Consider the following 15,476-nt stretch of genomic DNA (forward strand, 5'->3'; position numbering starts at 1 on the left):
AATGCTGGTCATTGAAATGTAAATAGTAGTAATACATGTCTTATAAACTTTATTGGAATGAATTCTATGGATATCTGTGAGCGTGTTGTAGGAAGTTGGAGTGGTAGCAGTGACGTCACACTCTTTTTCTCAACCAGCTATTGTTCAGCGACGCTCCTTCACCCACAAAACACACAACAGACGGCGTATGAGATACACATTTATATATTACCTGAAGCGTTTGGGAAAATACTACTTGATCGATACCGCTATACTTGTCACTAACAGAACGCATATCATCACTCCCCCAGACGCGCAGCAAAGTGAGAGTAAGTACACACTGTATCCAGAACAATAGCATGAAGCCGAAAGATCCGCCTTTCTTTGTCCAGCACAGCTTCACTTGCCATGTTCTTTACGACGGTACAATGGTAAGCCACAACAATGGTAAGCAGGTAGACAGCTAGCACTTCGCTATCAATGCGTCCACATATACCTTGACATCTACTTCTTCCAACCTCCAGACACGACTTCTACTCCTCCCACATTTTGCTTTACGATTCGATCTTGCAATTAAATCGACATTCTTTATACAAGCATCTCCTTCAAGCACCATCAACCACAACATCGCCACCAAAGTCCACAACCCACACCCACCAAACACGACAACACGATGCTGGAAACCATCTCACAGCTGCTGGCTCAGCTCACCATCTTCTACCTCCTCACAGACACCATAATTTCCACTTCCAACTTTCCAATTCTCAACATCTGCATACTGGTCAACGACATGACACGGCCCCCATCTTCTCTTCCATCCACCAAGGCCCGTTCTCAGCCCAAGCCGCATATCATCAGTGCACGACGGACATGGAAGATCAAGAAGCCAAGGTGCAACATTACGCCCAAGATCAACGAGATGTCGTCTCCTGGTCTTCAGTGTGCGACTATGTGAGGGAGAGTTGAGACAAAGGTTGAAGGGATGTTGAGCGCTGGTTCGCTGGCACATTGGTTAATCATGGTATGTGAACACTATCTCCCCACTTTCCTGTGTAACTTTTACTGATCATGGTGGCAGACTCGCAGTATTGAGCATCAATCAACTTTTGATATGTGAAATACGTCAAGGGGTGGCAATATGCGGGTTGTCACGCTAACATTATACGAAGGGTTGATAGAGGTTTTTGCGATCATTTCATTCTTCTTCTTTTCGACGGGATCAAGGCTTCACATTATACATCACTGTCGAATCATACGGAGCAAACGTGGAATACTTTTTGTATAATTTCGATAGTGTCCTAGAACTCGAAATCTACTATTGGTCTCTATATGCAAGCAGTGTGTGAAATCTATGTACTGGAACACGTCTCTCCCATCATGTACCCGTGTGGCTTCATCGCACTCAGCGACGCTTGCCCAGCATCTCCACACCCAAGCCATCCTTGCCTTCCTCACGCGTAATCTGCTCGGCAGCCTTGACAAGATCGTATGTAATATCATCTCCAACAACGCTGTCCTTGTTATACTTAGGATGCGTTTGGACGAAATGCCTGATCCACTTGGCCGCAGTCCAGTATGTTCCATTGGCGCGTTTGCGGATCAAGTCCAGGTAGGTGGCGAGATCGCAGCGTGTTTCAACATCGACGTTCATGCTGTTGAGGTAGGATTCCACAAGCGGGATGAGACCCGGGAAGCCATTGCCATCGGAAGTAGTCTTTCCGTTGATGACTTCATTGATAGTCATCTGCTCGTACTCGTCTTCCACTGGGCCGGTGGGCGTGGCTGGGCGACTGGCATTTCCAGCTGGTGTAGATGTACCCGTTCCGCCCGACTTGTGTGCCGAGAAAGGGTCCTTTCGGAACCAGAATTTCTGCGTCGATACAGCGTCGCGGATGTGCGCAGTTTCCATGTTCTCGCTCACCAGCGTGATGGGAATGTAGAAGTTGAGGTTGAATGAGAGGATAGCACGGGTCAGTAGCACAATGAAGATCGAAAATGCAGCATTTTCGAAATCTGTGATTTGGATCTCCATGGGCCGGAACTCGACGCGCCAGCCCATGTCGGAACCAGCTGGCGGTGGCTTGAAGCGCATGTGTTGCCAATTGGTCGACTGCAGGTTTTCAAAGTGGTCGGCCTTGGTAAGGTCCAACTCTTGAAGATCTTCGGCGAAAACGACAATGGGGTCGCGGATGAACAGGTGAGCAAAGTGTGTCGCTAGGAGATCGTCCATGCCACCCTCGACTAGCCGTTGCTTGATGTCGCTGTCAATGATGAGATCAGGGTCAAGATATTCAGGACGTAGGCGAGGATCTTGGGAGATGTAGGTTGAGTTTGATGCGTAGCGAGATTTGGGTAGTCGCCATCGGTCGTTCTTGAGCGGCTATGACGTGTCAGCGGATTCGTGATACTCAACAAGCACATGACTTACCTTCTCCCCAAGTTCTTCGGGCGTACGATCATCGACCGCCCTGCTAATCTGGTTCCACCGCACATCGGTGTCGGCCAGGAAGCCCTTGTAGATGGGGGTCGCCGCCGTCAATGCTAGCAGGATAGGTGCTATCGGACTGAGCTGGTCGTACATCTTCCTTCCCTCTTCAATGTTCTTTGCTTGGAAAGTGATCTGCAGACAGCAGCTTCCCATGCCAAAAGCCATGGCATCCATGTGGATGTAATTGTCCTTGGCAGCGCCATTGCGCACGTCATCATCTTCAGGCCAGTTGTGCATGTCATAGTTGACTGTAGGATCCTTCCACGGCCATGGCGTGTTCTCGTCCTTGAACACAGGGACGTTTACTTCGACCTTCCGGCCCCTCCGCCAACGAATGTTTGCTGCCAGTGTGGGAAAGCGAATGTGTGGGTTGGCAATTTCGTCCGGAACAAACTGGGAGCGCAGCTTGGGTCCTGAAACAGGATATGATGGTACGATACAATCGGCCGATCCAAGACGGGGGAACGTCGTTAATGTGATTGGAAACTCGGTCTGTGCCATGTGATCCTTCGCTATGGTTCGTCTGCAAGAAAGGTGAGCAATCACTTCATCGACGATGAGGTGGTGTGATCTACCTCCATTTCATGTTTGGCTCAACGTCAAGCAGGTCCTTGAAGCCAATGCCCCAGGGCTTCCCAGGAGTTGCTTCGAGCATGAATCTGCCGAACTCAGGATGGAACACCGGCGCCGGGTTTTCCTTTGCGCTGCCATGGTCAGTACAAGACGTCCAAATTTGGACAGTCAGGCTCACTCGGCGTCTCCGGTTTGCAAGTCAGGCACTCCGCCGCCCTGCTGCAGAAGCTTCTCATCGTTGGCCAGCGCAGCTAGGATATCAGCCTGACGGAGCGACAGTCGGACCTTGCGGTTGTCCTGGTCATAGCAAACAACCAGGTACTCGATCTGGACGGCAGTCAGTCGCCGACGCTGCAACGGACGAGCGGATAGTAATCCTTCACCTCATCTCCCCAAAGAAGGGCATCCCTCTCCTTGCCTTTAGCATTGCGCCAGATAGCGAGTAATTGCTGTCAATCACATCAGTACGTAGTCCTTCGGGGTCTTGTCACGGAGCGTACTTCAATTCCCCATGACCTGACCTGGCCAGCGACTTTCTTGGCCTCTGGCCAGTCAAGAGGCGTTCCAAGAGCACTTGATATGGCATTAGCGAGGGCGGCGCGCAAAGTAGCACGGATCTCACAGCAGACCCATCCCCAAGTTCTGTAAGGCGTTGCGGTAGGCAGTCCAATGCGGGTTGGTGCACGGGCGGGCCGAGCAGACGTGTGAATGGGTGGCTTCTCGTCTTGAACGGCGATTGCGGGGAGGTGTTCGGGGAGCACTGCAGATTATAGGACGTTTAGCGGGGTTTGATGCAACGCAGGGCTTTTGCAGTTTTGGACGCGCTGCAGAGGCCTCGGTTTCCTGCGTTATCAAGGGATCGTCGAATGGCGGGCGATTGAAGGAACGACAATTCCTACGCGCTCCGCTGGCATCGACGGGCAATTTGCAGAGCTAGAGTCGGGTGTATGGATTATTAATGCGCGATGCAGTAAGCAATTCCTGTGGCCCCTTCCGAGGAGGAAAGCCCCGCCGATGACGCTTGCCTCTTTGGTAAGCTGGTCACGACATCAACTCACTGTGACACTTCTGCTGTGCGCGCATTCCATCTTTCTTTGCGCAACATGGTTGGGCATCCTGACAGCGAGCCCGCATGTGCGAATGCGCACGGCGTAGTCTCCTGCTGTCCACAATGCGCCTCGCCTACCGCTGTCTTCAACCACGTGCACGCCTGTCGCTACGCCGCGCGAAGCCCTCCTACTGGCGCAAGACCACGCCGCGTACCTAGGTTGAGAATCCCGATAATGTACGTTGCGAAAGGGTCCCCTTGGATACCATTGTCGCGGGCCGCGGGCTCCGGTGGCATGATACCGACTGCGCCGCAAGTATTGGCTCCAAAAGCATCGACGACATGTCTCTTCTTCGCTCTACCAAGCCGGCTCATTTCTTGGGCGGTGGTGTTGTCTGAGCTAAGCAACCGCCACTGCGGTACTGCACGACCAGGATCGGCTGCTGCTAGGCGTGCCGCACACTTTGCATCGTCGAGGTGCACATCGCCTTGCATATTGGGGGCACCAGAACGCAAGGTTATCGTGTCCTCGCTACTCTGGGCCTTCTGCAGCTACTTGGGTTGCAAGGTGCAACTCCGATGAGTTGTTATTTGACAGATGATACAATATGCGGGCAGCCTGTTTATATTGGGACGAGCCTGCGTCAGTCGTGGGCTGTGGTGCGAGCACTGCGGCACCATTCTCCATACCCTCGAGGAGCAGCGGCTATCATACGGCTGTGATGCGCAAAGTGAAACAGGATATAAGGTATTAACTTCTAGATTCAATAACTTCTACGTCGCTGGGCCTGAAAGCCGGTGGTATCTCTTTGTAAACGCCTGTCAAAATCCCCAAAGACTCGCACACTTCTAGTAAAGTGTGTCGCGCAAGAATGCCTAGAAGAACAGTAATCGTGAGATGGTAAGCGCTTGTTTCGGCGCACCGAAACGCCCGACCTATGATCGAGCCATCCTAGCAGATGGTGATATACAGAGAACGCCTTCAGCCAGTCTGCGGGTCTGGAAACCCTTGTGTATGTGCCAAAATGCAACTACTACTACTAAAAGACAAGCAAGAAATAGACCGTAGTATACGTGAAGCCCTAGTGCCGAGCGTAGCATGGTGTTCTGGATCCGTTGTGGGCAACATCGGTGTGTTGACACGGAGGCACCGATTCTCCCGGTTCGCCGTCTCCTCCAGAGTGGACCAAGCTGTCTTCAATGACGTCCCTAAAAATGGTATATGGGCCCGCCGAAAATGTGAATGATACAGGGTCATGGTCTCTAGTAAGACCCGCCAGTAGGCATGGGCCCTCTTTGTAAATGCAAACAGTATCTGCGCCAACACTCCTATGTAGTGAAGATGATGGAGACGTGTGATGGCGGTAACAAGCCCCAGAAAGATGTCGAAGCAAATATGTACGGCTCCAAGGGCGATATGTCGGGTTAGGAAATTACTGTGGTCGATAATCACATCGTGGGTGAACCATGGTCAATGGATTTGGGTCGTAAGTTTGAGCTGGTCATGGCTTGCTTGCCACCCATTTTGCGGGTGAGCTTTGCATAATCTGAAGGCAATGTTAGTCTGGGAACACATATACTATTGTGGATTGGCAACTTACGTAGACCGCATGCATTGCACAAGGTCCTGGCGCCATCTGGCCCTCTTCGCCACTCAGGGGTCTCGGCTCTATTACAGCTATGGCATCGACCTGGCGGCGCAGCTCGCTGTCAGGTGTGTCAGTAAGAATAGTCAGTCGGTGGGGTGTGGATCACTTACGCCTCGTTTCCGAGTCTTGTTATCGCCACCCGCAAAGCCGCCCATGCCTTTGTTGTCGTCACCGTAGTTGCTTGCATTATCATCGTAGCCATTCATCGGTCTATACCGTGGATCCTGAGGAGGCTCCACGATGCTCGCCTGTTGATGATTGAAAACGACATCTCGCATTCGCTGGAGGGACATCTGAATCCTCTCGCTTTGCTTAAGCATATCGTCGACCTCTTCTAACCGGGGCATTGACTGTGGTGTCATGCCAATGCGTTGGTTCTCATGCGCGCGCTGTCTGTAGATCTTCGAAAACTCTGCGATGCGTCCGGATCCGTCGGCCATCTCGTTGAGGGACGCCTCAAGATCGAAACTCTCTAGATGGCGCTTGACTGACTCGCCGTATGGAGCTAGACTTGATCGACCGATCTTCTTCTCTTCCAAGCGAGCCATTTCGGAGTTGTCCTGCCACGATTGTGGGGGATAACGGGGTGGGGCAGAGTAGGTCGAGCTTGCCGGTGGGTAGGCAGAGTTAGGAGCACTTGCTGAGGGGGCCGATGAAGGATAGCCAGGGGGATACTGCGTGTACGGATAATGATGGTTCATGGGTCCCGTTGATGGAGGAGCAGGGCTCTCGTAGGTGGCTGGTGGTGGGGGATATGACGGATACGAGACGCTGGGGCGAGTTGCGCTCGGTGGCGGGGATTGTGCCGTCTTCAGTGGGTGAAGGGCAGGTAGTTTTGAGTTGTGCTGAGGGGTAGAATACGGCGGCCGTGGATCTGAGAAGGGCGGACGAGGCAGAGCTTCTGACTGAACCTGAGGCGGTTGTCGGGAGACTGTGGGTGATGCCGGGGCCCCGACAAATGGACTTCTTGGGTATGTGAATGGGTTGGAGGGTCCTTGGCTGGCGTGCTGGAGGTCAGATGGGAAGTGTCGTGGCCGTGGCTCGGCGGGAGAAGCAGCAGCAGACTGGGGATGATAATGCTGAGGAGCTGAAGTGATGGCTGAAGGTGGAGGCACTGTAGCTGGGAATGGCAGCGGCTGTTCCGAACCTAGGGCTTCATGTATCGATGGCAGGGATTGCCGGGCCGTTGGTCGTTGCGACTCTTTCTCGTCGCCAGAGGTCCTGCGTGAGTCGGGAGGAGACAGTAGGCCTCCAAGCGAGCCGGGTACTGCGCTGGCGACTGACGATTGGTGATTGCTGTGCAAATGCGGCGGCCCCGCGTAGGGGTGCAACGGGCTGGGCATGGTAGCAGCAGCGGCGGCAGAGTGTTTTCTCTGATACTCGACCTCTTCGCGCTTGACTCTATCGGCGTCCATGTGGTTGATTGACGGCAGACCAATGCTACGGCGGACAGTCAGCACCCGTACGGCGGGAAGGGAGCGGGGGGCCAAACAACATACCTTTGCCTGTTGCCGGCATCTATGGTTTCCATGGTGGGTCCTGTGTCGGACGGGTCCTGGTGGTGGGATGCGACAGCGAACTGCTGCGGCAACGCGATGGCGGGGAATCGTGGGTGCCGCGACGTTGATGTACCTTCCCGCACAACGTCGACCAGCACGGAGACCTGAGGTCGTTCCTTCCCGCACAACGTCAATCGCCACGAAGCGTCTCACTTTGCTCTTTCCTCCGCAAGCGTGGCCAAGCAATTCAGTCCGATTCTTCCAAGCCCCACAGTGATGTTGCAATTGCAGCCAAAAGCCGGATTTCAGCAGTGGCGACGTCCGGATCTCTTTTTCTTCAACGAATGGATCGGTAGGCAGGCAGAATACCGGGTGTTGTTGATGTTGTTGTCGCTGCCGCTCTTTCTCTTGTCGATGCTGTGGCTGACGTAGTGTCGCGGGCACGACGGCCGTGGAAGGATCGCTTGCGTCGATACACACTCAATACCGCACTATGTGTCCGTCTCTTGCTGTGCGTCGCTCTTGGTGCTCCGAGGCGGCGCTGGTGTGTTGGATGATGTGGAAAAGAGATGGGCAGGTGTGACATGGGCGGAGGAGCGGCGATCAGACAAAACCCGTGATCTCACAGCACACTACGCGGAATTCAGCGCCTCCTCTATGCCTGCAGGCATGGTGTGAGAGGAGACGAGGGCTAAGACAACCGCAGCGGGCTAAAGCAGATGCGATCGGAGATGAACCGCTCCGGCAGCAAGTAGTCGCTCAGTGTGACGAGGATGTGCAGCGCGCGGACTAGGATGCTCTGGATACGGCACGTCTGTTTGCCCCAGCAAGGATGTGGGTGGAGAGGGCGGTCGCTGGGTGTTCTTGATGCAACACTCGAGCGCTCCAGCGGGCTCCTAAAGCGTCCACCCAAAGGGCAAGGATATGCGACACGCCACGCCCGCCCTTGCAACGCTTGCCCGATCAGATCGCGCAGCCCCCTAAAAGCAGCAAGTCTGATTTTTCAAGGCGCCATGGCGATGCTGCATGACGGGCCCACGTCCGTTGGGCGGTGGCGGCTTGGGCGTGGGCTGGCTCGTCGCCATTTCTTCTGCTCGATCCGCAGCCGTTACGACCAGGGACATCAATCGCGACCGCCATCCGCGCGAATGGGCACCCCGCGCACACGAGGTGAGATGCGCCCATGCCCGAACAGGAACAGCCCGCCGCCATGGCACGAATTATCGTTGTGGCATGCAATCGAGATGCAACCGAGCTTCCATCATGCATCCACCCCGGCCTGCACCCACGCCCGTCCTGTCACTCCGTCCCTTGGCGCCCACAGCCAGCGAACTGTCACCCACCAGCGCCGACGCCTCGCACAGCACTTGGTCGGTACCGGAGCCCTCCACTGCTGTCACTTGCGGCCGCCGCGCGCCAGAAGTCATGTGTTGGGCACCAACCCTCCGCCGACGGTCTATCGCAACTTCCTGCCAGGCACTTAACCTGACACCACTTCGGGAATCTCCATCGCCCCAGGGGTGCCCGCGCATCTGAATCGGTGGCAGTGCGATTAGTGCAGCGGGGCTGCGGACGCCAGAAGCGCCCTCACAGAAAAAGGCACATGGTGCCGAAGAACCATCTCAGCTCGCCAGATCCCATCGGCCCGACAGGCTTCGATTCATGGACTTCCATCAGACGTCTGAGCCAGTCTTATCGCGTGCATTTGGCCTGTCTATCCATCAGCCCATTTCCTGCCATCGCTCTGTCCCACTTCTGCTTCGCAAGCAGGCTTCGCAGGCGTACCTCTCGGTTACGTCAGTAGTCGCTAAACCCCCTCAACTATTTGCACTGGCTCCATCCTCCTCCGAACCATGCAGCTCCAAGCGCTTGACCGTTGACGCCTACACGCGTTTAGTGTAACGCATGGAATCACCTCCTGCACGACGGCATCGTCGTGCGTTCGCGTCTGTTAAACGTCTGTGCTATGACCAATGCGCTCCGGCGCTGTCAAGTCGATATAATCAGACCGTAACCGACCCAAAGATCGCTGGTACGCTATTAACAAGTCTCCGTAGCGATCCAGCTGTACCAGTGGGACCGTCAGCCATCTACGCTCGTCATCTCCTACTACTCACGCCTCGTACCCTGCGAACCTTGATGCAACCATAAGGGCCTCTCGGAATGTTCCTCACGCCGGCTGACGACGGTCTGAGTATATGCGCAAGCCGAGTGAAGTGACTGTCGGCGTCATCTTTCCGGTCCGGTCACCGTTCAACACCGTTTTGGATATTGGGTGCAACGTGATTGTTGGGCGCCGCAGCATGCATCAAACCACATATTCCATGTCCCACAGCCTTTGAGTGCCTCTGTTCATCTTCACTATTCTCAGGGCCGCCGCTCGTCCCATGCTGTAGTGTCTGCGATATGGATAAGGCGCAAGCATGAACGTGGTATCGGTGGCTTGTAACGTTGAACCGGCGCAGACGCTCGGTTGCGCCATCGTTGAATCTCGCTAAAACATCCTTCTATGTACGGTACGCCTTAACACAACACAACGGCTAATTTTGGCTGACTTCTCGACACCACCTTGCAGCACGCGTCCGATTGACGAGTGTCCGATCCGGAGTCATGTCTGGATTTCCAAGCAGCCGGCATCTGACATGCGCCGGTTTGCGCAGTGTTACATGGCGCGGAATCCAATCATGCGCTGATGACTGACCCATGTACTAATGGGCAGGGTCAAAAGCTCTGTTTCGTTTCAAAACGCACATTGTGAGGGATGAATCGAGTTCAAGAATCAACTCTCATGTGGTCGCTTGTTGAGAGGAACTTTTGCTCGATATTTTGAAGGAATTAGAGAGAGCTGGTCCTCATTCATCCACCGAACCTATCCATGGATCCCAAGCTCAATGTTCGGCTTGAGCCACATGTACCTGGCATTTCTGACCCAGCAATCTAGGTTCCAGTTGTGTCTTTCCTGTTGGATGCAGACACCCTACCCTTGCATGTCCGGCACTTGGTTCAACTTCTGAATTTGACCATGCAAAATGTATCGGTATATCGACTTCATTGGTCTCTTATCCTATCGGTGTGGCAGTGTGTGCCCCGCAGTGTCATATCTGACAGGCGATGCCCCACATCTCCTCCGTTCGCGACAACGCTGAGAAGTCACTGGTTTCACAATCTGAAAAGCAATCACGGCAGACATGCTGTATGGTACTTCTTCGGATTTTGCAAAGAGAGTATCCCACTCTTGATTGCGGTCAAGCCGAAAACGTGACGAGCAAGTCATGTGGCCGATGTGGCCGTTTGTTATCCGCGGCAAAAGTTGACTCAAAACTGGTCCGCATGTAAATATCGGTAAGCGACGAGATGGTCCATGCGTGATTCACATGCTACTCTCTCGGTCAGTCACCACTAGTGAGGCGAATCCTTACCAGAAGCACATGCTGCATGTCCCAGAAAAAACGCATTGGTGCTTCTCGAAGTCTGACGCTGGACAGCGAATGGAGCCGGCAGAACATGCGACACATATTATCCATATCCTTGCAATAGCATTTCTGTGCTGACTCGAGATCTCAATCATCTACCCTGGCTCGGCGGGATCGTGATCTTGTTTCGGGCACACCCTTTTCGTCTGCTGCACCTGCAGCTGCATGTATCCGATTCTGTTATCCAGGCTTAGCGGACGTCGGCCCAAATCGGTCTAATGTGTGCTGGCCGATTCGGTTTCATGCTTAAGCGACATGGTACATCACCCAGCACGCCGGTTCAGATGCATCAAGAGTATCGCATCGTACGACACCTGACGCAAGCTGCCAATTGTGTTTTGAAATCTTCTCTTCTTCAAGCTCGAGCCTTGTCCGTCATCGGGCTTTTACTCCAACCAGGATATGATCACCACGCCCATGATTCCGGTTGAGGAGCCCGCGAGGCGTAGCGATTTTCGCTCGGCTCGTCGCGGAAAAAAGTAAACGTTTCTTGTCCCGCTCTCTCAGGGTCCGCATGGCACGTTCAACCTCTTTTTGGCGACCTGCGTCGAGCAATGGTCGATCGAAATATAGAGCCGGCGGTCTCTCGTATTGATTGGAGATCTTATGGAGAAGTGGGCCTATAGGCGCGTAAGATCATTTCCCATGGCCACTTTAGGGAAGCCATTGCCGAAAGGGATGTCGATTTACGGAAGACCCTGTTTTGTTGACGGTTGTCGACGATGCGTTGCGATCCTGCAGTCGGACGGCAGGAGATTTGTAGGCCGCGGACCTTCAGGCTGAGCACGTTCGTAGCGATGCTCTGAGACTCCGCTGTCACGCACGAGCTTTTCGCGTGCGTCGCTCGTCGCTTTCGGTCTCCAGGAGCAGGAGCGCGGCTGCTTATGCCAAACAGGAAAACAACATACCTTGGGGTAAGCCTGACATCAACAGGCTGCATTCTTACCAGGATCTTGCTGAGTTGTTTTTTTTCGCAGCCGCCCGCAGTCTTCACAAAGGGAACAACAGGCGCCAATGGAGTGCGACAAGAGTCGGCTCGGGACTTTTCACGATATCTTGCTGGCCAACTGCCGCCGCACTCAGACGCACTCTACAACGCGACTAGCTGACTAGGTGCGCATCGTGAAGAAAATCATCGTGTGGAGTGACTGGATCTGCAAAGAGAAGGACCGATTCAGGTAATCATTCTGCGGAGTTCGACTAATCGGAACAGGTGGACATTGTATGTACAGCAAAGTAGCACACCTCTACTGCAGCTGCTAGCAGTCCAACGGTGTGGCTCTGGTGTACCGGCTATCATGAGAATCGCGGCTTGGCTCTAGATCCCTAAATGGCAACAGGGTCTAGCATGCGAAACGCAGACATGGAAGCCATGGTTGCGCATTTCAGATGATCTTGCGTTCGCATGCGAGCAGCTCGTTCTGCCAGATCTATGACGACATCGATCTGCCCCTCCGGCAGTCAGAGATCGGGCTGGACTGTAAGATCAAACCCACGCACGCCCTTGCCCCCCAAACACAGTTTGACTGTCATTGGTGAACTGCCACTATCATTGCTCGATCTTTCCACGGTAAGGTCCCGACGCCTCACTTCATGCAAGATTACCCTGTCGCTTCACCTGGTGAATTCCCGGATACTGGAATGCGAATGCGAGACGTAGATCTCTGGATCCTCCCGCGTCGGCACGCGGCGGCAGCTCCACCACAGATCATTCGCCGCTTTCGACAATGTTGGCTGCCACTGTTCCGTGAGAAAGACGGCACAGGAGCAAATCAGCATAAGCCGACAGCTCACCTCGTGCAGAGCCGCCTCTGGCCCAAGTGGGCATTTAACGTTTAGAAGGCAGCGCTACGCTTGTCACGAAACGCTCTTTTCGGCACGTTACGCTACGAGAGGCAATAGCCAATTTGCGCGCAGCCAGATAAGCGCTCGTTAAAGCGGCACAAGATCACCAAGTGGGATAGAGTTTCTGACTACATCTGCCAAGCTCAGACGAGTTCGCGCCATGAGGGCGCCTCGGCAAACAACGGGATCATGTCGACGCCATCGCCATCAGATGCGATAGGTATGACCTCGCATGTGTGGAGGGCTAGTGTCTCGAGTTGGCTGCCCTTCTCTTCACCGGTGTAGGAACACCTGAGCTTCGAGTATACTAACGACATAGTCACGGTAAAGCCACGTCGCCAGCGCATTGAAGAGTATTCCTTTCGGGTTCGAGGCGCTTGCGGCCATACTCCATTGACCTTCGCGCCGGCTTTGCTTTTTACGAAAATCGCCTACGGAGTGGACTCTCGTACGACGTGGCGCTGCAAACCTCCAGACGCTATTAGGGCGTTTCGGGTTGCCCTGCATTAGAAGGCTGGCTAGCCTCTGCCATTCACACGTGATGAACATGGTGGACTGCGAGGTTGTCTAATGGCTAGCGAAAACGCGTCGATCCCACACTACACCCGCTATAGCCGGGTAGGTAAGCCTCCGCGATACGCTAGGTCGAGGCTACATACCTAGACAAACCCGCTCGTCTCCTTGATGCTGTGGACATGCGGTCACCGACGCATCAGGCCGAAGATGGACGGCCAAATGCGGCCCCATTAGTCCCTGTTGCAACACTCAAAGTGGATTTCTGCCCAAAGAGAAATGGCGGAGATACTGATCAGCAGCCTGGATGTCTACCGGAATACTGGATGGGCCGTCGCTACTAATGAGAAGTGGCAGCCCATCACGAGGGGAAAGATGTTTATCCTCTAGGTCTCAATTCAACAAGCCACCAGGCCGAGGTCCAACACTTGATAGTTCAGCATGAGATGAAAAAACAGGTACGCCATACCTCCTGACGTCTATCTCCGTCACTAAAACGTACCGTGGGCGCCTGCGAACTCCGCTCCGACCTTCAAACTTTCCGTGTGTCTGGGACCGCTACTACATACCGGATTAACATCCGACAAAACCTGCCGCTCACGTTGCTTTTCGTCGCATGCACATACGTTGAGCTGAGGCTGTGGGTTCTAGAATCGTCAAAGTGACAGGGTCGCATTCTAGGGTATCAATTGTCGTATTCCCCACCCATATTGATCGACAGTCAGGTACGGGCGGTGAGTTTACGACAGTGCTTTTTGTGAGGACGTGGCATATCGATATTGCGACAGTGGATTGTCTGCTTCACTCTGGCATGCTGTTACTGCTAATGGCAGATCATCTCTTGCATGTTCGGCACAGGACCCTTCCGGAGCTTCAGACGTTTTACCATCAGCGTAGTACTGCCTACCAGCTTTGAAGCTAGGCAATATTGGCTGGACAAAGGGAACTCTTGGCCGCTTCTCCTGAGATCCCCACGTGAGTAGTGCTCGATTGCGTTTGCGGCTGGGTAAACAAACAGGGTAGTGCAGATCGTGAGCTCTGAGCTGCTTCACTTCCCACGTGAGCAAGTATTCTAGATGAGTCATCTAGGCTTGCCGGCGAAGTCGATTGCTCTTGCAGCCTTGTTTATCTCTGGGTACATATCTTGGCACATAAGATACTGGTCTACCTGGTTGAGAAAACGGAACGAGTGGATGTGAGTTTGGTGTAGCACAACGGGCCATTTGTCACTAACGCTGAACTGATGTAATCACTGCCACAATGACTTTGATAGGGACACCTGATACTTCGTTATCAATTGGCGACGTCAAGGATTCGCTGAAGCAGAACACATTATCCTCACTTGCGCATTTGCTTATGAGATAGAGGACGGCATGATAGGCATAAGTCACTAATGCAGCGCACAATATGCGGTGCATACGTCGGACGGCATCTGTCCTCAACTGAGCATATCAACACTGACAAGTACTTCAAGTATCGCAGCTCATGCTTCATGCTGTCTGCTTTGACTCGGACAGTTCGGTCTTGAGAAGTTTCCTTGATGCACAATTACCTTGACCCGTCTTTGTTGAGGTCTCATGTAAACTCTTCACTAACGCAGGGCTGTAAAGGCACTGTTCAGACATTTGCATGTCCGTATTCCCTACCTGTAAGGACCACTCGGTGATCACAGACCCTGCGATCGCAGGTCGAGGTGTCATTTTTTAGGTGTTCATCTCTGTCGTCTTTGCGCCAATGGAGGTATCTTCTTTTTGGCAGTCCGCATCCCTTGTCCTTTGGAAAGAATCTGAGTGAAGATTTGTGGCACACCAACATGCACAGATTTCGTTTTGCAACTTTGGAAGACTTTTCTTAACAGCGCACACCGTTGATCGTCGCGAGTATGGATACTTGTCATAACCCATTCTGCACACATACTGATTGCGAAATGGTAGCGAAGACCACATCCAAAATACCCGCAACCAAATTCCGGTCGAAGTAGAAAAAGCATGGCATGCACACTCGGATAACGAGGTCAGTTCGGGATGGAGATAGACGGGACTCGCGCTCATGGTTCAGCTGCCTTCCTTACCACACTGAACACACTCATTGATTACAAGCTAAACCCCCAAAACAGACACCCGGTGGACATAGACGCACACACATTATGATCTTGATCATCTTGATATGGCCATGTTGATGGATGATCTTCTTTTTATCTCAATAAATTCCGTTTGAAGTTTCTCAGGAGGCAAAAAGGTGGAATATATCAGTAATCGGAAATAGACGCAGAGGTAGTAGTGCTAATTGTGAACAGGAAGCGAGCGCATGCATCAAGCTCGACTAAAAAAGAACCTCCTGCATGCGCGGCCAGATCTGATGGAGGAGATGAGGTTACTCTTCACAGTGTACCTCTTCGAGGTATATGGA

At 53.2% G+C, this 15,476-nt stretch overlaps 2 protein-coding genes across 2 annotated transcripts; both read right to left on the minus strand.

Annotated features, from left to right (window-relative positions):
• Positions 1-1,381: 1,381 nt before the first annotated feature.
• GCS1 (Zn finger-containing GTPase- Activating Protein for ARF) lies at positions 1,382-4,463 on the minus strand (the record flags this gene model as incomplete). Its single annotated transcript, XM_049362173.1, has 7 exons — positions 1,382-2,359; positions 2,408-2,990; positions 3,043-3,171; positions 3,219-3,367; positions 3,424-3,489; positions 3,541-3,800; positions 4,304-4,463. The coding sequence occupies 7 exons, from the start codon at positions 4,461-4,463 to the stop codon at positions 1,382-1,384; spliced, it is 2,325 nt and encodes a 774-aa protein (XP_049227456.1).
• A 1,074-nt stretch (positions 4,464-5,537) lies between these two features.
• Positions 5,538-7,234, minus strand: J4E78_001515 (uncharacterized protein; the record flags this gene model as incomplete). Its single annotated transcript, XM_049362174.1, has 4 exons — positions 5,538-5,635; positions 5,690-5,795; positions 5,848-7,177; positions 7,230-7,234. 4 exons carry the CDS (start codon positions 7,232-7,234, stop codon positions 5,538-5,540), a joined length of 1,539 nt encoding a protein of 512 aa, XP_049227457.1.
• Positions 7,235-15,476: the final 8,242 nt, after the last annotated feature.

Source organism: Alternaria triticimaculans, assembly GCF_023758025.1.
Source record: "Alternaria triticimaculans strain BMP 0046 chromosome Unknown scaffold_1, whole genome shotgun sequence".
NCBI lineage: Eukaryota > Fungi > Ascomycota > Dothideomycetes > Pleosporales > Pleosporaceae > Alternaria > Alternaria triticimaculans.